Source organism: Telmatherina bonti (genome assembly GCF_933228915.1).
Source record: "Telmatherina bonti genome assembly, chromosome: 2".
Classification (NCBI taxonomy): Eukaryota; Metazoa; Chordata; class Actinopteri; order Atheriniformes; family Telmatherinidae; genus Telmatherina; species Telmatherina bonti.
In genome coordinates, this window is record NC_136620.1 from 19,149,244 (window position 1) to 19,171,194 (window position 21,951).

The 21,951-nt window shown below is 40.1% G+C and overlaps 2 protein-coding genes across 2 annotated transcripts in view; one reads left to right on the forward strand and one right to left on the reverse strand.

Annotated features, from left to right (window-relative positions):
• Positions 1-16,564, forward strand: part of cep290 (centrosomal protein 290) — a gene marked incomplete at its 5' end in the record, with an annotated part of 60,668 nt that extends 44,104 nt beyond the window's left edge. Inside the window, 15 exons of the mRNA XM_079256662.1 lie at positions 57-194; positions 1,998-2,219; positions 2,734-2,856; positions 3,566-3,708; positions 4,434-4,589; positions 8,211-8,334; positions 9,933-10,067; positions 10,220-10,306; positions 10,485-10,649; positions 10,732-10,854; positions 13,825-13,994; positions 14,098-14,239; positions 15,084-15,148; positions 15,848-15,942; positions 16,175-16,564. Coding sequence (XP_079112788.1) covers positions 57-194; positions 1,998-2,219; positions 2,734-2,856; positions 3,566-3,708; positions 4,434-4,589; positions 8,211-8,334; positions 9,933-10,067; positions 10,220-10,306; positions 10,485-10,649; positions 10,732-10,854; positions 13,825-13,994; positions 14,098-14,239; positions 15,084-15,148; positions 15,848-15,942; positions 16,175-16,419 — 2,133 coding nt within the window. The 3' untranslated portion in view covers positions 16,420-16,564. The remainder of the gene's footprint in view (positions 1-56; positions 195-1,997; positions 2,220-2,733; positions 2,857-3,565; positions 3,709-4,433; positions 4,590-8,210; positions 8,335-9,932; positions 10,068-10,219; positions 10,307-10,484; positions 10,650-10,731; positions 10,855-13,824; positions 13,995-14,097; positions 14,240-15,083; positions 15,149-15,847; positions 15,943-16,174) is intronic.
• Positions 16,565-16,769: 205 nt separating this feature from the next.
• rlig1 (RNA 5'-phosphate and 3'-OH ligase 1) lies at positions 16,770-19,840 on the reverse strand. The gene is made up of 7 exons (XM_079249607.1): positions 19,640-19,840; positions 19,256-19,373; positions 19,008-19,103; positions 18,801-18,917; positions 18,404-18,601; positions 17,263-17,432; positions 16,770-17,131 (listed from the first exon to the last, which is right to left on the reverse strand). The coding sequence occupies exons 1-7, from the start codon at positions 19,727-19,729 to the stop codon at positions 16,946-16,948; spliced, it is 975 nt and encodes a 324-aa protein (XP_079105733.1). The 5' UTR covers positions 19,730-19,840; the 3' UTR covers positions 16,770-16,945.
• Between the last annotated feature and the right edge of the window lie 2,111 nt (positions 19,841-21,951).

The following is a 21,951-nucleotide window of genomic DNA, read 5'->3' on the forward strand; positions in this document are numbered from 1 at the left end:
TGATTTTCTATTGAAATGATGATATTTGTCATCACCAACATCCCATTTGCTGTCAGGCTCTCAGCAAGGCTCTGCTGGAGCTGCGGGCAGAGATGACGTCCGCTGCAGAACAGCAGGTTATAGCCAGCGCCGCACAAAAAGAAGAGACCCTCAATGTACAGATGTTGGTCGATAGACACACTAAAGACCTGAAGGTAAGAGCCAAACCACCTGGTGACACGAACAGAAACTTTCATAAACCATGACTTCCTCAAAGCAAAGCTCCACGGCAGCTTCCACAGAAATATTAGCCAGCTTTTAGGTGAAGTTGGTGAATATGCTGCTAACACCCACCTTTTTACACAAGGAGTGTGTTTACCATCTGGCTGACTTAAGATGGCCCAGCCTAGTTTCATTAATCACCATTTATCTCTACCGAGATTTAACTATGAAGAAAGATTTGTTTATGTGGCATGTTTTAGAAGACATAAATAAATCACACGGTTGACTTTGTGCTGCAGCTACTTTCGGTTAATTCACCTCTATTGCATTTGTTAATGTTTGTAAGTGTGTTGATTTGGAATAAAGAACACTGCGTTAGTGTTATGAATGTTATGCAATGTGCACTTGAAAAATCAGGGAGTCTGGATTAGTGGAGGCGAAAAATTTACCACTTTCCTGTTTAGAAAGATGGATATATTCAGAACTTTAGCTGCCACAGAAGTCCCTAAAAAAAAATGCAGGATGACAGCTGGCTGCCATTCATGGCTCTTTATCAAAAAGCATCAATGCCTCCTGAAATATCATTCAAATTCCTTAAAGTCGGCAAGTGAAATGGAAAAAAAAGGCTTAGAGGGAAAAATGATTTCCAAATCTCTTAACCAACACTAGACGTTGGCTTCTTCCCATTCCCCCCACCATGTATGAATGAACAAACATAGTGAATGAGATTTATGAGATTTTTTAATTTGTCTCTGAAAGGAAACTTTTGTTAATTTATGTGTTGACTATGTCAGATATATAAAGCCTTTACAACCAGGCTTCATTGAGGTCATGTCAAGTTAAAATGCAGTAAATGTAAATCAGTTCTTTTTTTTTTTTTCTTCTTTTTTTGCTGTTCTCTTGGTCCTTTCCTTTTCAGAACTCACTGCACATTTTATCTCTCTCCTTACCTGTTCAGTTTCGTTTTATATTACAAAAGAAAAAGACTGGACACTGGAAAGCATATTGTAATATTTGTTCTCTATGCAAGGCTCCACTTCTTATTCATAAAGAATTTTTTTTAAAAACCCACAAAAGTTGCCAGTTATATCACTAACACAGCCTCATATCATCAGATGCAGCTCTTTGACTGCTGATACCCAGGTGGTTTCAGTCAAACTAGTTTAAAGTAATGTTAGTGAAAGGAGACAGTGGCATTCCTGGAATCTGTTCCCATATGACTTCTTCTGTGCATAATGGAGCTTAAACCTGCATTTGTGGATTACACATTGAACTGTGTTCATGGAGAGTTATCTCTGGACATCTTCCTGATCCCATGCAGTGCCTTCCTGTAGAGAACCAGGCCTGTTTTAGTGTAGTAACACTTGAGGGTATGATGATTATGAGCATCCAGTGTTGATTTGTAGCCGTGACCATGGTACACAGAGATGTTTCTGGATTCTCAAAATCCTCAAATGTTATCTTCTGTAGTTCATCAATTATTCCAAGTTTTTCTAAAGTTTTTCACACACAGTATAATTCTGAATTTGCTCTATAATATGAAAACTAAGGTTTTTGTGCAGCTAAATAAACATTTGCACATTGTTTCCTCGGAGAGGAATTTAATGCAGGATATGTGTTAATATCAGGTAGTTAATGCTTGATGGCACAGAGGAATAAGACATATGAGGCTGTGGCAGAATGGATGTCAGGAGACACACTTTGTTTTTATGCTTTTGAACTATTCATAGCATGAATCTCAACTTCTCATTTACATTGTAAACAAACGTTAAAAAAAAAAACCTTCTTTGACAAAGGCTCGGGTGCAAGAACTTAATGAAGAGCTACAAGCTGCCAAGGAGTCTGCTAGAACTGCCAAAAGCCGCGAGAATGTTCTAAAAGAGGAAGTGGATGGACTTAACCAAGACTTTCAGAGATGTCAGAAAACCCAAAGACGCCTGCAGGCTGAAAAAGAGGAGCGAGAGCAAGAAATCCAGGAGCTGAAGCAGCAAGTAAAACGGCTCACCAGCGCCATGCAGGTTAGTGTGTGGATGAAATCACACGCACGTTGTCTGGAGCATACTCAAAGTGTTTTTGTTTTATAACAGAAGCTATAGTGTGATATGTTTAACAGCAGCCATATGATGGAGCACGCATCACCGTGACATTAGAACCCTCTGACTCAAACACGACACTCAGACCATTTAATATGATAAAACACTGAGATGCAAGACACGCAAACCACTGTTAGGTTCCTCCACAGCAAGTAAAAGAAGAAAAACAACAGCTTAGGAATGCATCAAGAATGGAATCTCAGATTCCTCTAAGTTTTAAGATAAAATCCATGATCTGGCTTGATTTAATTATTCTGGTATTCTTGATTATTTGTGCTACTTTGCAGTTACGCATACGATGTTTCTTAGGACTGTATCTCTCCATCTCATGCCTTTAACTCATTCCAGCCTTCTCTTCACGATTTAAATAATCAGGATATATATTAAATTGGATCTTTCTGAGAAAAACGAAGCCTGTCTCTTTGTGTTTGTTGCTCAGAATCAACCCGAACCTGATGGGAAGGGGCCAACCATTGAGAATCTGCAGAAGAAGATCAGGAGGTTGGAGTCTGATTTAGAGAAGCGAGACAATTTGAAATGCGTCAGAGATGATCATGGAAAGGTTGGGTCAACATTTTAACATTTCGGGTACTAATTTTATAATAACAGAGAAGCTAATTCTGTTATCTTATTAATTATCTGAGGATCCCTGCAGCCACTAACATCATGTTGCATCAGACGCAAAGACAGCAGGAAGAAGGAAGAAAGTCATACTTTGTTACTTAGAGGAAATTCTTACTTTAAAAGTAATCCAAGGACAAGAGTTTTTTTTTTTTTAACAGTTTCTTTTTTAAATGAATGTAAGAGACCAAGAGTATTGCTATATGCCGTATTAAGGCTTTTTCCTGTAGTTCAGTGAACCGCCGCAGTCCCACGAGGTCCCCAGCACCATCCGTACAACAACACAGCATCATTTGTCAAAAAAGCTGGTTTTTATTTGTTGTTATCATATTTATGGAGCTGCTGCTGTCAGTGTGACTAGAACAGCTGGTTTACAGCAACGAGACCTGGGGTGGGTTTGACTTGACATGCAAGTATATTTAATAATCCCAACATCCAGCCAGCACCAGTATTCCATATCAGGCAGCTCTTTTTGCTGCTGTAAATACTCAAAGCAGAATAGCTGTTGTCGGTCAAGATCCCCAACACACCTCAGGCCAGCTGCTTTGTATTTGTTGCGGGATTTGAACAAGGCTGTTCATATCGCTGTCATACTGCTATTACTGTTATTTATTACTGCTTATCTGGTGTACAACTTTACTTCCTAACAGACCAAAGAAGAGATTGTGCGTTGGGAGGAAAGTAAGAAATGGCAGACCAGGATGGAGAAGGTGAAGAATTCACTGAAGGAGAAGGAACGAGAGAACGAGTCTTTGTCAAAACAGTTCAGCACTCTTAAAGACCTTTATAGCAGGTCAGTGAATGCATCATTCCAGCTGGTTTGCACAGCTTTTTAAAACTTTGCTCAATGGAAAAAAAAATGCTAATGTACATCTGTCAAACAGTGGTCCATGTTTTTTATAAGTTCACCTTTTTTTGCATAAAAAAATATGAAAAAGTACAGTAACAAATGTAAAAATGGGAAGTGCAGATCAGAGAACAGTTTAGATGATATGGGCAGGAAAATACTGGACCTGATTCATCAATATCGTATAAGAATTTTCTTAAATTCTCTCTTAAGAAAACTATGTCAGATTGTGTTCTTAGATGACAAAATGTTTGCTCTTAAACTGATTACTCCCATCATTCCCATTTTCTTAAAATTAAAAGCACATACTAGCTGTCCCTAGTTTGCAGGAAAATGCCCAAAAAAAGAGCATGAGGCCTTAGTGCAATGTGTGGACACAGAGGGAGGTGAGACGGAAACAAGAAACAACCAGGATGTCAGCACATATCCTCACACTACTAATAAAACATAGCATTATAATATAAACTTTCCTACCATTGTACCAGTTTTTATTATTAAAAAAATGCATATGAATGAGACTTTTTACTCTGTCAAATGAGTGTGATAAAACTTGCAGTTAAAATAAACCCAAGTAAATTAACATGAGAAATATAATGGAATTACATTTTCATAGATTTAATAAACAACGTGGAGCTGCTTGTTGTTAAGTATTCATCTTTTTGTGTGCACAGATTAGAACAAGAGAAGGCCACGCTGCAGAAAAAACTGAAGGTTGGAGGTGTGACTGCTGATCATGTGGTGGGGATGCGATATACTGAGATGGAGCGGGAGCTAGAGGAGCTCAAGAAGAAGAACTCAGAGCTGGAGTTGCAGATCATCACCATAAAGTATGTAGAATCTTTGCTGTCTCTGTCTTTGATGGCAGCTTTGCACACACTTGTCATAAATTTACCACATGGAATGCTTTCTTAAAGTCTCTGTAGGGGTTTCCACACATGTTTGGCGCTGGTTCGCTACTTTTCTATGATACTGTAGTCTTAACTCATCCAAAAGCTTCTCAGCTAGAACAAGGTTGTGTGATTGTGGAAACCAGGTCATCCAATGCAGTGTTTCATCTCTTAGTAGTTAAAATGTTGCCTGGGTATGTTATGAGATCTAGTTTTTTTTTAGAAAGATATATGCTAGACATACTAAAATGCAAGATGATGACTGGTTGGGTGTGATAGCTTAGTGTTTACAGAGGTGAGCTTTGGTCTGGAGAACCCCGCTTTGATTCCCTGTAGCGCCAACAAAGGAGAACCACTGTGGGCATATCTGCAAGGCTCTTAACTTTTTGGCTGCCAAAGACGTCTTTTGCACTTTTATTTGGTTTCTGTATATGGAGAGCTGATTTGACCGGGTGCGTGTCAGAACACCTCCAAAATGCACCTCCTAAGCGTGTACCAAGCGTGCATCCCAACATGTTGTGAATGCGCACCTCAGCACCCACCCGGTTATCGGCCCCTACATTCCACAGTGCCGACAGATGAGCCAGAACGCAGAGCTCTCTACTACAACAATGTCTGGCAGCCATGGAGTTAAAGACGGTCTTACACATCTTTTATGAAACACATTTAGTTATTTTTAAACTACGTTTTTTACTCCATGTTTTCATGTGTATTGTCTTATATTTTGTGATTCTCCCACATTAGGATCGCCTTTTCATCTTAAGTGTTGCACAATTCTGCGCATTAATACCTGTGGTGCACGTTCTCTGTAAATGCGTCAAAAAACATAAAACACAAGATATTTTAATAAAGTGGTTAGATACCAATAAAAAACTTTATTTAGTAGTGCCGTGACGATATGCTTTAGTCCCCATTCGATTCTATTACGATTTTTTTTTTTTTGGTGCCGATTTGATTTAAATTGCGATTCGATTTTAAAATTGTGAAGCAAAAAAATCCCAATATTTGATTTTTCAATTAGATTTTCCCACCCCTGGTATTTAGTGATACAGTACATGAAACTTTACTGACACTGACCTTTAAATTTGTTACACACTGCACCTTTAAAGGGCTTTTGACATGAACATTACTGTTGAGACCCAGTCTGTTAAACTAAAAAATGTTCACAAATTCCAGAGTTGATCTTCTGTTTCTGTTTTATGGTTAGTTATGAGGATTTAGTATCATCTGAAATCTGCAGCTCTGTCAGGTGTTTAACATCCAGAGAGGATAAATGAGGATACGCAAGTGAATGATCTCTAAACCTTTATTTACTGATAAGAGCCAGCGATATTTAGCTAAATGAAGATTTGTAACCTGCTTGCCATAAATTAAATCTCACAGGTGAACCTTTCTTTAACAGCAGAGATAAATGACTAAATACTGTTCTATAATAATCTTGTGATGAATTGAAATACATTACATTATTTTATCACCCTTTTTGCACCTGTGTAATAAATTGAGTTTTGTTTATTTACTTTGGAAAAGACAGCAATAAAACCAAATAGATTCAGGAGTTCCTTGGAAGACCAGGCACTCAACACTGTCCAGAAACATAACCTGAAATAATATTTCAAAAGGAGGAAGCCATATATCAATTCATAAGAGAAGCATGGAACAACGTGTCCTGATGAGTCTAATTTCAGCTCCTTTTGAGAAGAACTGTGGTCTGATTCTACATGATCCAGGCTGTGTTCAGCCATCATCTGTGATTGATTGGAAGTGGAATGTGTGAAATAAAAATGTAATAGGGAACAATTAACGTGGTAGTTGATTATTAGATATGCATGGCAGCTTGAAATGAGATTCTAACTATCCAGTGAAAATGTAAGATTGCTTGGATGATAAAATTGTCATGAAAAGTATTGGGCACAATGGTTAGTTATCTTTACAATCCATAAAATACTGAGTGACCCAGCACACATCCTCCATCCTAAAAATAAACTTTTACTCTCAAGGAAAAGTTTAGAGCTGCTGAATGTAAAAATAATCATTTAAAGCTCATTTGTCCATTCTCATTTGACAAGCAGCTTTTATTCAAGTTTATTTCCTGCCATTCTTTAATGTCTCCACTTAATCAGACAATATTTTATTTGTATTTTTACCTTTGTTTTTGTACTTGTCTTCAGTTTTAGGTTTGCACTGTATATGAGTTACCGCTTTATTTTAAGGCGTGTTTGAAACGTGCTCTAACGAATGTTAAAGTGCACAAGCACTTTTTATCCCAAGTCAAACACACAGTAACTCTTATACTTGTCAGAATATACCTAACATGCATCAAACCCTTTACAGCTGATCTTAATTTGACCTTTCCTGAACTTTTGAAGGCACATGTGCAGCTCTTCAGTGTTTAAGTACTTCTTGCACAACATGATGTTCAGAGATGTTCATCATATGTGTGGGGTGTGTGGCTGTATTTGTGTGACTGGATACATGCAGATGTATTATGCAGGGGTTTCTTATGTATCCCTGTTCCAACACACCCAGCTTCCTGTAAATGCATCCAGCAGCCAGTATAGTTCTGTACAATTACTGATTAGATTGAGTCGGGTGTGTTGGAACAGGGGTACATGGAAAACCGGCAGGATTGTGGACCTCTAGGACCGGAGCTGGGCATGACCAAATTAGGGATTTTAGGTGTATTGTGAGGTATATCAGTGCCTTTGTTCTTATACAGCTGGACTGAGGTCACGTGTTCAGCAGCATAGGTATGTTTATTAGCAACATAACTCAAAAAGTTATGGATGGATTTTTATGACATTTTCATCAAATCTCAGAAATACAACAAGAAACAAGGGCAGCTATATACATGAGATGTCTCCCTTGACAGAGCAAATCTGTCTACCAAAAATATGGCACGCAGATTGCTGTTCTGTATGCTGAGATGCTGGACAGGACAGGCTAAAAAAAAAAAAAAAAAAAAAACAAGAACAAGAACAAGAAACAAGTGATGACATTTTTGGGATGACATGGTGACCAGTCCAGAGTGTACCCTTCCTCTTGCTCAATGATTACTGGGATAGGCTCCAGCTTTATTAATGAATGTGTCACCCTGATTACCGCATGGATCCAGGAATTATTGAAAAGATCTAAAGGATTATTTATTGTTGGCAGCTGAGGAGAGTTTTGTTTTTGAGCTTCAAACTTAATAGTTATACCTGCCATCACTGGCAAAAAAATATTCCAATGGCTTGCTTCTGGTTTAATACTGCATTCAAGGGATACACGATTACTTCATTTCATAATTAATCATGGCGTTAAATGCCACAGGTATTAAATGGAAAGACTCCTCAATATTGTCACTTTTCATTAAAAATCATGGCTGAACCATAACGGCAGATCAGCACAAGGAGAGAAAACAAAGTTATCTGATATAATAAATGGATCATCTTATCGTCATCTTCCAAAGGTAAATACATGTACACTTCCGTATCCCCTCCCAGTTCTCTTATAGTCTAACACGACTGGTTTTAGTGTTATTAGATGTAAACCAGTTCTTGTGTTTTCTTGTTGACCTTGCAGACAACAGCAAGCTTTACCTCGTGACGACGCTGTGGAGAATCTGATAACGAGGAACAACTTCTTGGAAGAGAGGCTTCACTCCCTAGAGGGCCAGATATCCAAAGAGCCCCCGTCAAGACCCTCTGTGAGTGAGCAGTCCATTAGTTGATAAAGAAAGAAAAAGATAAATTGATCACCTGAGTAAAATTTGTTTTCACTTTTGAAAGTTCACATATTTGTCTTTTTTTAAATTCATTATTAACGGCATGTATTTGAAATAAGACATTTAAAGCATTAATTGACTGAGTGAGAAACAGTTTTAGTTATTCATCATTCATGGTGGAGATATGGTGACACCCCCCATTTACATCCAGCTTTATGACTTGACCCTTGATCTCTTCCTAGATGCTGAATTGTGCATTTATCAATCTTTACTCTCTTTCTTTTTGGCTGTCCTTCATCACTGGATTTAATCTGAATAATTGCCTGTGTAGGAGAGAAGCATCTCCTCTCAGACATTTAGAGGGATTTGTTCTGTCACCTTTGATGTTGACGATGGGTCATGTGAGGGAAATGCGGCAACCCATCCCGCTCAGCCCTGCAGCCACTTTGTTAGCCCTGAAGCTGCCGATGACACGTTAAGCCAAGAGAGAGGGCCAAAGCAAAGCCCTACAGACATAGAAAGCCGCCCCAGCTTTGAGGGAGTGAAGGATGTCTGCACCGAGCAAGAGCGATCTAGCCCTGATGTGGCAGGAAACGCAGCGGCTGACAAAGCAGACACAACCATTCAGGCAGATGAAGAGGAGCAACAAACAGGAGTTGACGCCTCGGAAGGGGCGTTGGACATCCCAGGTGGTTCTGAACTTTCTGCTCGTGAAGAACAAGAAGAGCCACAAACTGCAAAAGAAGCCGAGCCCGAACCGGAGAGGCTTGGATCAGTTGCATCTTTCGCTGTACCAGAGGCAGAAACGGCCGGTGACATGACTGAAACAGTAAATGAAGAAGTTTGCAACCCAGATGGTGATGATGGAGTCGTATCAGAGATGCCAGAAAATCCTGAAGATGGGCAGGTTGAGCAGAAAGAAGTGGATGATGAGAGTAAAAAGGAGGATACAGAAGAGGATAATCAGGACCGGTCCTGCCCAGACGACTCTAGTGCCAAACAGAGTGAATTCCCACAGAGGTTTACCAGCAGAAACGTGGACGATCAGCCACAAAAACAAGAACACAGATCTCTTAGAAATCAGAAGGTACATCAGGTTCCTTTAGTCACCCTCCTCAATTTATAGTGCTGTGTTCGCATTAGTGGCAGCGCCAGGGTGGCTTGTTAGTGTGTAGATCAGGGGGTCCAACTCCGGTCCTCCGGTCCTGCATGTGTTGGGAGTTTCCATGCTGCGACACACCTGACAAACATCAGACTTAATTAGCAGACTTGTGTGTAGAGTTGGATGTCAAGCCATTGATTTGAGTCAGGTGTGTTGCAGCACGGAAATCACTAACACGTGCAGGACTGCGGCTCTCGAGGACCGGACTTGTCGTCGTCGTCCCCCCCCCCCCCCCCCCCCCCCCCGGTGTAGGCGTTCCACTCCTCTGCTTGTCTATCATGGACTCCAGATTCATTGACTACATGCTAATAAAACTGTTTCATGACTTCCCAGATCGTTTATTTGTCCTCTTTAATGCTCTGCAGCTGTTTTCTGCAACAAATTGTTTCTAGCTTCTTGTCCTTTTGCTGCTCTACAGACTTCAGGACGAGGCACCGGGACTCCGTCACAGAGAGATGCGGAGCTTTCTAAAGAAAACCTCAGGCTGGCCTCTGAGAACTTGGAGCTGCGCTTTCAGCTGGAGCAGAGCAACAAAGATTTACCAAGATTCAAGGTAGAACCCGAACAGAAACAACGGTCCTTAAAGGTTCAGGATATGAAAATCTGGTGTTATTCTTCAATAAATTATGGTACTGATTTGGCCAGTAATTACTTACGTTCTCTCTGGAAGTAGTACATACCCTGCCTCTCTTTGTTTCCTCACAGAATCAGGTTGCCGACCTTAAAGAGATGTGCAGCGCTCTGAAAAAGGAAAAGACAGAAGCAGAGAAAAAGCTAGCACATATACGCGGAGTAAGTCATCCCACAGGGACCTGGTTATTTAGCATTTGTGATCATTTCCCCGAAGAGAATATATCTGGTAACAAAAAATCATTTTTGATAAAGTCATGTGGCCATTGAGGTGGATCATTGACATATTTTTCATCAACCTCGTGCTGCAGGACATGACTGTTGATGTGTCCCTCATCAGGCAGGTTACAGCGGTAAAACCGTACCTGAACTCGAGAAGACCGTTGGCTTGATGAAGAAGGTGGTGGAGCGAGTGCAGAGGGAAAACGAAACGCTGAAGAAATCCAGCACAGCTGCAAATCAAGACAAAGTCTCTGCTTTGGAGAAGGAGAATGAAAAACTAAAGGTTATCAGCATCGCCTTGTCCTCAGGTTTTTTTTTTTTTCCCTTTGTTTTGTCACATGACCATGACTACCGTTGTCTCCTAGGCTGAATATGAGACACTGAAACATCAAAGTGCCGCCGAGCTGAGTTCAAAACTCGAGTCAAAAACTAAAGGACTGGAGAAGATAGTGATGGAAAATGAACGTCTGCGAAAGGAGATGAAGCGGGTATCTACATTTCCTTTATTATCTGATGGTTGATGTGTGTACCTCTACAGATGCTGCCCAGTGACAAACACGTTTGCGTGGATGAAACAATGGCTGCTGCAACACATGTTCTTTTTGAGCAGCATGATGGAAGCTGTCAGGCAGGAGCAGCTGTGTGACTGGTTGCTATGGTGATGTCAGCACGTCCTAATGAATGAGGGCGTCACACTGTACTGTCTGAAACATGCCTAGAAGTCACCCCTCACATAAATAGTTACTTTTCCCAAAAAAAAGTGTGTATATATATATATATATATATATATATATATATACACTACTCACAAAAAGTTAGGGATATTTGGCTTTCAGGTGAAATTTATGGAAAATGCAATATGTTCATGCTACAGTGATATAATATCATAAAAGTAAGACATTTAAGTAGAAGGATGCACTACTGATTTCCTCATCTCAAAAAATTCATTCAACACAAAAGGTAACAACAATGGTAGTTACACCACAACAAAACATTTGAACGTCTCAATATCTCGTCATGTGCCCTTGAGCATCAATTACAGCTTGACAACGACGTCTCATGCTGTTCACAAGGCAACTTATTGCCTGCTGAGGCATGGCATCCCACTCTTCTTGAAGGGCAGCCCTCAGGTCATTGAGGTTCTGGGGTGCAGGGTTTCGAGCCTCTACACGACGGCTCAGCTGATCCCACAGGTTTTCAATGGGATTCAGGTCTGGAGAGAGTGCAGGCCATTCCATTTGAGGTACACCAGTCTCCAACAGCCGTTCCCTGATGATGCGGCCTCGATGAGCAGGAGCATTGTCGTCCATGAAGATGAAATTAGGCCTGTGCTGTTCATGTAGGGGCACAATCACTGGATTAATGATGTTATTCAGGTAGTATGGGCTTGTCACTGTACCATTCACAAAGTGTAGGGCAGTTCTGTACCAAGTGGACACCCCTGCCCACACTGTAACACCGCCACCACCAAAAGCTGGCCTGGTGACAACAGTGGCTGATGCATAGCGCTCTCCCTGACGTCTCCAACATCGTTGCCGGCCATCATTCCTGCTCAGTGTGAATCGACTTTCATCAGAGAACAGCACTGAGGCCCACTGGTTCCTCGTCCAGCGTAAATGCTCCCTGGCCCATGCAAGACGATGATGCCTGTGCCTGGTGGTGTGGTCAGGTACCCGTGCAGGTCGTCTAGCACGCAGACCACGCTGATGGAAACGGTTTCGAATGGTCTGACGTGACACTTGGGTGCCTCTCACCTCTCTTAAACGTGCCTGGAGTTGAGTGGCATTCATCATCCGGTTTCTCAGGGCAGTGTTCACAATGTAGCGGTCATCAGCACGGGATGTGGCCAAAGGACGTCCACTTCTAGGCCTTTCTGTGACTCTTCCAGTCTCTCCATATCTCTGTTGCAACCTGCTGATGACACTCTGTGACACTCCAAGCTCAGTGGCCACTTCTGTCTGAGAACGTCCTGTTTGAAGCATCGCAATGGCAAGGGACTGTTGTTCCATTGTTAGGTGTCGTCTTGGTCTCATGATGTCAAAATGTGAACAGCATGATGAGGACAACTGTTTAAACACCAGCTCTAATTGAACCAGGACATTTATTGGTCAATTCAAGGATCACACACCTGCCGTGATTTTTGCCGTGAAGCTCCTTGTTAGAGAACAGCAACTTGTGCAAAATTTATTGAAACATTTAACAGTTGGACATGTGCTTTTAAAAGCTCAGAGAAGATCACATTAAGTTCACCTGTACAGGTTTGAATGCATTTTAGGCTTGTTGTGAAATTTCACCCAAAAGCTGAATATCCCTAACTTTTTGTGAATAGTGTGTGTATATATATATATATATATATATATATATATATATGTGTGTGTGTGTGTGTGTGTGTGTGTGTGTGTGTGTGTGTGTGTGTGTGTGTGTGTGTGTGTGTGTGTGTGTGTGTGTGTATGTAATGGAAAACATAGGGAGTTGGGTGAGCAAAATTTGTACTCTCCAGTGGGAAAGTGTGTCCAAACTTAGTCATGGCACCGTTCTTCAAAATGAACCACACATTTTGATGTCATTTTAGCACAATATCTTTTTTTATCAAAGCATTTAAATATTCCTGCAATTTGTTGTAATTTTCAGACAGAAATGATGCGATTAGCATCTGTCGAAGGTTATCACACACTTTCTCTCATCAAACCAAGTAGTTTAATGAAGATTTTTGAGATGAGTTTTCTCAGAAAGTAGGATGGCAAAAATCAGACTAATTTTACGCGTTTTTTTCCCGTCTCTCTCTTAAACCTCATGCACAGAATCGCCACATAAAAAGCAGGCACATCAGGGGGGGGTTTTCCCTAATATTCACCTTCGGGGCTGCAGTCGGGAAGAAAGTTGCAGCTTTCTTTAACACCATGTGTTTAATTACAACCAGCTTGTTATAATTTAGAATGAAACAGAAATATTAGTCTCTGGCTGGAGGTCCAACAACGAAGACAAAAGTACATTACATTCAACATATATGTTACAAGACGCCAGCTGAATTTATGAGGGTCATACGGGGAGAAGCTGTTCCTGTGGCTAGAGGTTCAGGCCTTCCTGTTGGAGGGGAGAGGGTTGAAGAGTTCGTGCCATAATTTTCTCTACATGCCACAGAGTCCTGGGGGTTTACAGGTCAGGAAGAGAGGGCAGAGTGCTGCTAATCTGTCTCAGCCAACCGGATGATATGCTGCAGTTGTTCATGGTGCTGAGAGTGGACGTGTAGTATTACTGAGCTCTTCTACACACTGAGCTGCACGTTTGTTGGTTTTCTCAAAGATTTATTCCTCAAAACTTGTGACTGAAACAGAGAAATCTTTATGAATGATAAGCACAGCTGATAGGAATGTGTGCCTTAATGCTTGTGGTACTGGCTCACAGAATGACTTTTAGTGTCCATCTTTTTGTCTGTTCTATGTGTGTTATTGTAACAGGAAATGGAGGCTTCAGAGAGGATGAGGATGGCCAAGATGAGTTTGGAAGTGACTGTTGAGAAGCTGGAAGCAGAGCTGGAAGAAACCAAGCAGAAGCTGCAGGCAGCTCTGTCCAAACCCATTACAGAGGGCAAGGACAGCAAGGCCTGGAAGGCTTCTGTAGTTACCAGGTGACAAAACTCAATCCTCATTTAAATGCCGTAACCTTCTGGTTAAACTGTGAGGTAGGTTATTTTCAGAATGGATCAGTCGGACTTTGGTTTTTATGTGCAGGATGTTTGAGAACAAGATGAAGGAGTTGGAGAAGGAGCTTTCCCAGAAGACCTCCAGCCTCTCTGAACTCAAACAGCAGCTGAGGGAGGTGAACGAGCGCGAGGAAAGAGCTCAGACAATCATCCGACAACTAGAAGACCAGGTACAAGCTAATAACCGATTATTGCAGTAACAGTCAGGAAGAAGTATTAGTCTCACAGCATATCAAGCAGAGCTGATCTGCTGTCGGGCTTCAGACTGAAGAGGGACTAAAATTCTTCAGATTTGTGCTTTGGCTCCAGGTTGGGGTCAAAATGTAAGGATTTACAGCTAGAAAGATAAAATGGCTTCACAAAACATTTAACATGTTGTTGGAATCAGATATAGCAGCTATGTGAAATTATTGCAAGAGACCTGCTTTTTTTTCTCAAATTGTTTACAAATATTTTTTATTTGTGGGATTGTTTCTGTTTTTACAGAAACTGGATTCACAGTCTGCTAAAATGAGAGAAGAGGAAGACAGAATGTAGTAAACCTGCTTTTTCTGTTTCTTTCCACTTAGTTTGGAGCAAATGGTGCTTTTTCTGCCATCCTAAATTCCTATCAATATTTATTAATCCTAATGAGCTTCATTACATAACTTAAAATCTACATAAACTTTAAAAGTATTTCAAGTATATTTTTTTTACCTTTTTTTTTTTACATAAGTAACTTTTACTTTCAGTACTTTTACACTGTGGCATTTTTTCCAAAGTGTTGCCTTTTTTTTTTTTTTATTGTTTTATTCCTATATTCTCTCATTTTTGTTAATACATAATTAAATATGTATTTATTAATAAATAAATAAAAGTTGTTAATAGTTATCTTTGGAAAAAAGTCTTTTAATGTCATTACTTTGTGTATTTACATGTTTATGCAGACAGATAAATGAATTTATTATTCTCGGAAGGGAAATTAAATGGATTTTATTTATTAATACACATCACTATGAATTTCTTATTTCTTAGGTTGACATGTTAAAAAAGTTTCCTGCATCTGCAAAGACGACGGCCAGATTTCCCAAGGCAGGCGGGTATGTCCATGGAAACCACGGTTGCACATACACAAAGAAGATATGATGGATAAAATAGATACACTTTGTAGTCAGCGATAGAAAGGCTTTTGACACAGCTTTATAATACTGCAACACATTTAAACTCACATTTCATCAGATTTTTCTCTTGTACACTAGATTTTAAATAGCAGATGAAGTTTCCTCCACCGAGATGATCTGTGCGGCTTTTAGTCACTGCTTCTGTCCTAATTTTCTCCCTAGTCTGTAAAGAATTGATGGACTTTCATTACTTTTACGGTTTCTTTGCATTTACAACATATCTTGAGTTTGTTTCTCTCGTTTGAACTGTTAAAAAATGGTGGCTTTTCTTTACTTACTGGCTCTGTGTAGAGAAGGAACGAGTTTGAAAATTGAATCTTCACTTCAAACTCGATCTGTGCTCGTGTAAAGTCATCTTTTGGATATCTAATTTCATCCTTTTAAATTTCTTCTTCAGTCATCAAACAATCAGACGTGACTTGTAATGAGACGCTGCAGCAGCTGGAGGTTAAATGACAAAAGTCCTATTTCAGAATTTATTTGTAAACCAGAGACTTTCACAGTTTAGTGGAGCATCACACATTCAGACCTCTGCACCGTGCTTCAGTCAGTCCAACGCAGAACCAAAGCCAGAATCAGTCTCCAGTCTGACCTAACTCGCCTGGCATGTATCTGCAGGACGGCCGACACAGAGCTGCAGAAGCAGAACGCAGAGCTGAAGCAGAAGGTGAACGAGTACACTGAGCGCTATGGGGAAGCGTCCTCCAAACTGGGTGAGACTTTGCTGCACGTTGGTGTTTCTCAGACAAAAAGCTGTGGCAGATTGTTGGGTTTTTTTTAAGTTATAGTCCTAATGAAAGGGTTAGAAGTCATTTACACAATGTTTTTGGTCTATGCGTATGTTGTTCTTCAGCAGAGTTTCATTTGAATGAAACTGCTCAGTTCAACATTATTTTATGTTTATTTGACAAAGAAGTAAATACACTCTGACTGTTTTGTTCTCAGATTACGGGAAACTAAAAAACCTCCTGCAGGCTTCAGAAACGGAGAAAAGCAAACTGCAGGTGGAGATCAGAAAGCTGAAGAAGGAGCTGGAAAACTTTGATCCCACATTTTTTGAAGAACTTGAGGATTTGAAGTACAACTACAACTTAGAGGTGAAGAAGAACATCCTGCTGGAGGAGCAGCTGAAGAAGGTGTGTGATCGCTTCGGTGTCAAGGCCGAAATGCCCAGCGTGTCCACGAGTTAACTCTGGCTTCCTGCGTCTTTTACTGGACCGACAACATATCCAACTGTTGGATTTCGTCATTTAACAATTATTTTCATTATTTGAATAAAAATTTCAAAGTTACCTTGTTAGCAGTCAAGTACTGGTCGTGTACTTTTTCCCAGTTTCTTCCCAACTGCAGAGATTTATTACTATGTTAATATAAAGCTTTAGATTTACAATGAAATGTTTTTATATAGCATTTTTATAAGCTTTTTATGTTTGCCAATAAAAAAAAGTCATTGGAATGATTTAAATCACTGAAAACTTCTCCTTTATTTTCTTCACACATCGACATGAATGTACACTATTTACAGTATATCATTTGTATCCTTCCCACAGTATCTGTACACATCTCTGAAAACTGTCACCAGGCTCTGATGCATTTTTAACTCACTTTGGTGCAACAATCTTCACTTTGATTAAGACTTTCAGCTGATTCTGATAAAAAGATGAATTTTAAATGGCGAGTAATGATCTGGCAGCTGTAAAGAAAGGGAGCTTGTTTTTACGGCCCAAACTGGACGTCCTGGAGCCGGCTGAAGCTGTGTCCATTTAAAGTGAACAGGGATGCAAACAGGCCCCTGCTGTTGTCATAAGCATCAACCGTCCCATCAACACGAATGACCACGGGCCTGTCAGCGAGGCGGGTGTCCCCATCCGGCCACCTCAGTCCCAGATGATGACGATGAATCTGCAAACAAACCGAGGAATACACTCGTCTTTTAGTGACAGTATTCATAAATTCTCTGTAACCAGAAGTTTCTGTAGATTCTCTAAAGCCCAAGGTGTCTGGCTGGGTGGAACTGCGTCTTGTCTACCCACCTTAATGAGAGTCCCATTGTTGCAGTGCCACACAATGCCCTCGACTTGGCCCTCTGGACTGTCCTGGAACCAGGAACAGAGCTGCTGGAAGTTCACAGGTGGAGGGTTTCTGATGGGGATGATCCCATGTGGCACCAGGCAATGAACAGGCTGCTTCTTACTCCCCAGTCCTGTTTGAATCATATCACAACTTCAGTTTAACAGAACAGTAAAAAAAAACTTTCCAACCTTAAAATGACATGCTTCTGGCTCGTCTCTGGTACACAGACGGTCATTACAAATGTTCCTGGAGCCATTGTAGCCCCTTGGCATCCTGAGACCGAGAAACTTCACTTAAACTTTACATTCTGCTTTACATCACCAGGAACTGAATTCCCTGTCATGCACATGTATGTCAGCACAAGGAGGGGATGCATTATTCTCATTTTTAATGTCTCCTTGCCAGTCCTTAACAGTAGCATCATCTGACTCTCCGACTCGACAGTACACTTAACATTTTTATGAACATTCATGTAGCCATCATTGCCCAGCAGCATCCCAAAGCTGAGAAACATTCAGCTGGTCCATGTTTGCTTTCACACTGCCCTTGTTCAAAAGATCAAGTGTATCTGACTAATTTATTCCCCTCTTCACCCTCCTTGCTGCTGCATGAAGAATTGCTAAAGGACAGACATGACAATCAACAAAGTAGAAAACTTGCTCATCTGTTGGCTATGAGACAAGTTAGTGGCCACTTGTGCTGCAAAGGTAGTAGTACGCTTCCAGCATCTGGTTTATTTAACAGATCTACATTATCAAGGTGGACCTGAGTTTGCTTCTCTGAGCTGCATCAGAGTTTAGATGCCTTCACACCTTTACAAACCAACTAGACTTTCCAAGCAAATGAACTAGTATTCAGTTCATTAGGGCTGATATATGAATGCACGAGAGTAATGGTGAAGCACATCTGTCTTGAGTGATTACATTCTTTCCAGTGTTGAAGTGGATCTTTTGACTCATCTGAAGCATTTTTTTGGTCAAGCCCACCCTGAATACAAAGGCTACATTCTTAAATAAATAAGACATGTTTGTGTCTGAGCAGCAGGTTGTTTTCTTCCTTTGCTTTAAAAAAAAAGAAAAAAGAAAAGACTGATCATCTTGCCATAAGGGTTTCCATTGATGTTAGTTCCGATGAGTTCCAGCGTTTGTTCCTGGAGGTCGGCCAACGGAACCGCGGCAATTTCTAACATATCATCATCATCCGAGCAGGGCCTCAGAACAAGAGCCGCGCCGGCTTCATAATCCACCACAGATGAGTGCCAACAGTACTGCTTGTTGCTCGTCTCCACTGGAATCCAGCCTAGAGGGTTTAGAAGGACATAATCATTATTCCCACCATGCTTGATGGTTTCCATGTGAGAAATGATTCCTGCTGTGTCTTGTAACCAATGAACTTTTATGTGCTGAGAATCAGATCCACTTCCACTGTAACTTAATTTTATCACGTGTAATTACACAAACCTGGCGAGTACACAAAGAGGCCAGAATGTTTAGAGAACCTGGAATGTGTCCGTGCTCGTCAGGCATCGGATGGCCATTGTGATGTTTGACTCTGTGAGCGGGGATCCACGTCTCGGGTACAGTCTTAAAATCTTCCTCTAAGTTCCACGTGAAACCTGAAACGGAAATAAATCAACAGGTAAAGCATGCTTACATATCTTCCTTACTGCTGAAAAAGAGCTGAAGCTAAACTGGAGCTGTGTTACCTTTACAGCTCTTGTAAGAATATTGATGCTTCTTAAACCTCTTCTCTGCCCGTTTGTTGGGTTTCCTGTCCAGTCTGGCCCAAAGGTAAGGCTGGCCTGAAGTAAGTAGATCTTTTTAAAACTTATTCATTAGAAATTGTTCATCATAATCTAAAAGAAAAACTCTGAAAATGAGCAGCTGGCTTGTTTTATTATGGATAAAATTAACAACAACAACAACAACAAAAAAGACATTCACATCCACTTACCTGTATATGGTGCAACATAGCAGCAGGTACCGTCCAGTTTTTCTGTGGCAAATGAACAATGTATGTCGGCTTCCAGAGCGAGAGGATTCACATTTTCTGTGGCAATCACTTGAAATGTCTGGATGGAGACAGATACACCGATTAACCTAGTCAGAGACATTACTGATGCTGATGCACCATTTCTCTACACACACACACACACACCTTAGGATGGCGTCACGTACACATCAGTAAGCTAACGCTGTTTACTACAATGAACCTGAAATCACCAGCAGATATTCTGAAACTGTCATTGTTGCTCGGATTAACTCAAAATAAGCATTGTTTATTTAGTAAACATCACGTGTTTGAAAGCTGGAGGAGGAAATCTGCAGCTACACCCACCTGACGGTCCCGTTTTCTGGACTGTTCTTCACTCACGTCGGTCAGAAAAACACACGGTATCTTCTGCTGAACGGAACCCAGGCGGCGCATCTTCTGTGTTTAATAGCTGTTGTCTTATTTCCTTTTGTAACACAAAATTACACCTAACATAGAAGATATTTTAAATAGCGAGCAACCTGTTAGCATCAGACGTACAGTATGTTGATGCGAGTCTTCTTTGGGGGGAATTTTGTCAGTTTGTTACAGACGATAAAGACTCACTAGCACCACTGTGCGGGTGGAAGGAGAACCACCAGATTTCATATTGGGAGTAAATATAAAATAGTAATTTAATAAGAAATAAATGAATTAATAGTAATTATAAAAGAAAAGGGCTCAAATTTAAAACAATAGAGAACTGATGGTTATCGCTAAGGTGGTTATCTGATGTAAAAAGTAAACCAAAGTTTGTAAAAGCAAAAAGTTTTGCTTTTTTTTTTTAAATTTATTTATTTATTTTTTTAATCAAGACATGTTTACCTCATCCTGCTGCCTGACTGCAAATGAGAAAAATTGCTTTGAACCAAATGACTTTTTTATTGTTCCTCCTTCATCACTGACTGTTTATTTTCACAGTCATCACATCTGGTGGTTTTATGATTTTTGCATTCTTTTCATTAAACAGTCTTTGCCAGGTCTATTCAGTTCAATCCTTCGAGGGCCCTTGTCTGCAAGTTTTCATTGATTTCCTGCTCCAACATACCTGAATTAAATGTATGCAAAAGCTGATGGAGTTCTGCTTACTAGAGTCACTGACTATATATAAAAGATAGATGTTTATGTAGGTTGGAGCAGGAACACATTGAATACTTGCAGGCCTGTAGAACCAAACTGAGTAGCCCTGGTACAGACGGACAAATATTATTACCCATATAGGCCAAGTGTAAGATGATTTTGTGTAAATGTTGCATTAGGATCCAAAACACGGTAGTGTTGATGAAGAAAACTATGGACATCTGAGCCTTACCTGGGTAGAAGTTAGATTAGACTGAATATTTTTTAGAATTTAATTGTTAGTACAATTCCTTTAATTTTACCATAGATTATTTTATTAATTGAAAAGCCAAGATAATTTTATTAATCGAAAAGCCAACAGAAAACATTAGATATCAAAACAGACTTTTTTTTCCCCTCAAAAATAAATGCTAATTGAGCTTTTTGAGATAAATAGAAACATTCTTATGGATAATAAGAAAACCATGCAAAAAGTGTTATTGACTCAGTAATTCAAGAAACTGAATCTCCTCTTCAGAGGCTGAAAACGACTGTTTAGTAATGTACATACTAGGTAACAGCATTTCCATAGCTGGAAACCAGATGTTTCCTTTAAATCTGTGCGGTTTGGACGTTAAAGCACATGTCTGTTGAGCTCGGTCAGCACAACCTGGCAACAGCTACCTGTTTTTGGAACCTAAATACAAGCTGATGCCAAGTTATACAAACACAAGTTTCAGTCCTAATATGTGTATAAACAAGAACTATAAAACTGGTGTGACATTGTTATTATCTGTGGTGAATTATCAATCGAGTAAATCACAAAACAGCTTTGACAGGTGTTAGGAAGGGTGAAGAAATGGGAGTACTCAGAAAGAATTTTTAAGTCTCACACTGTTCTTTTTAAAGTTCAAGGTAATTCGTCGTTGTGTAAATAGCTGTGTAATAAAATCATTTAAAGGTTCATTTATGTTCAACACAGAAAACAAATATGCAGATGGACGGGGAGTTTTGTCTGGAGGCAGTGTTGAGTTTTATAGCTGACACGGAACGGACGAAAGGAACAAACAAGAGAAGAAGAAAAGGTACAGGAAGAACACAAAGCAGAAACCACTGAATAAAAAGCATTTAAAAAAAGATGAAGATGAAGACGAAGTAAAGAATACAAAAAAACATTGTGGTTTTATTCCTCTACTTTGGATGTTTTTGGGCAGTTTTTAATAACTTTATAAATTACTGCTACCAACCAGTGTCAAAACGCGGACGTGAGCTTCGACCTCAACACTGCCCACTAGTGGATGAACTGATTAAACAACTATGGCAAAGTAAAGACACTGAAATGTGAGAACAGCGATGTCTGAAAATGTTTGAAACACACATATTGTTGTAGTAATGGAGCAGACATGGGCCTTGAGGTCTTAGGCATCTTTTCATTTTAGTTTTGCAAATTAGGAGCTCCACATAGCTACAAACAGTCCTATAAAGAATATCCATGTAAATACCACCAGACTGTGTCCGTAGTAATGTAAAAATAAACTAAGTTAATTACGTTTCGACAA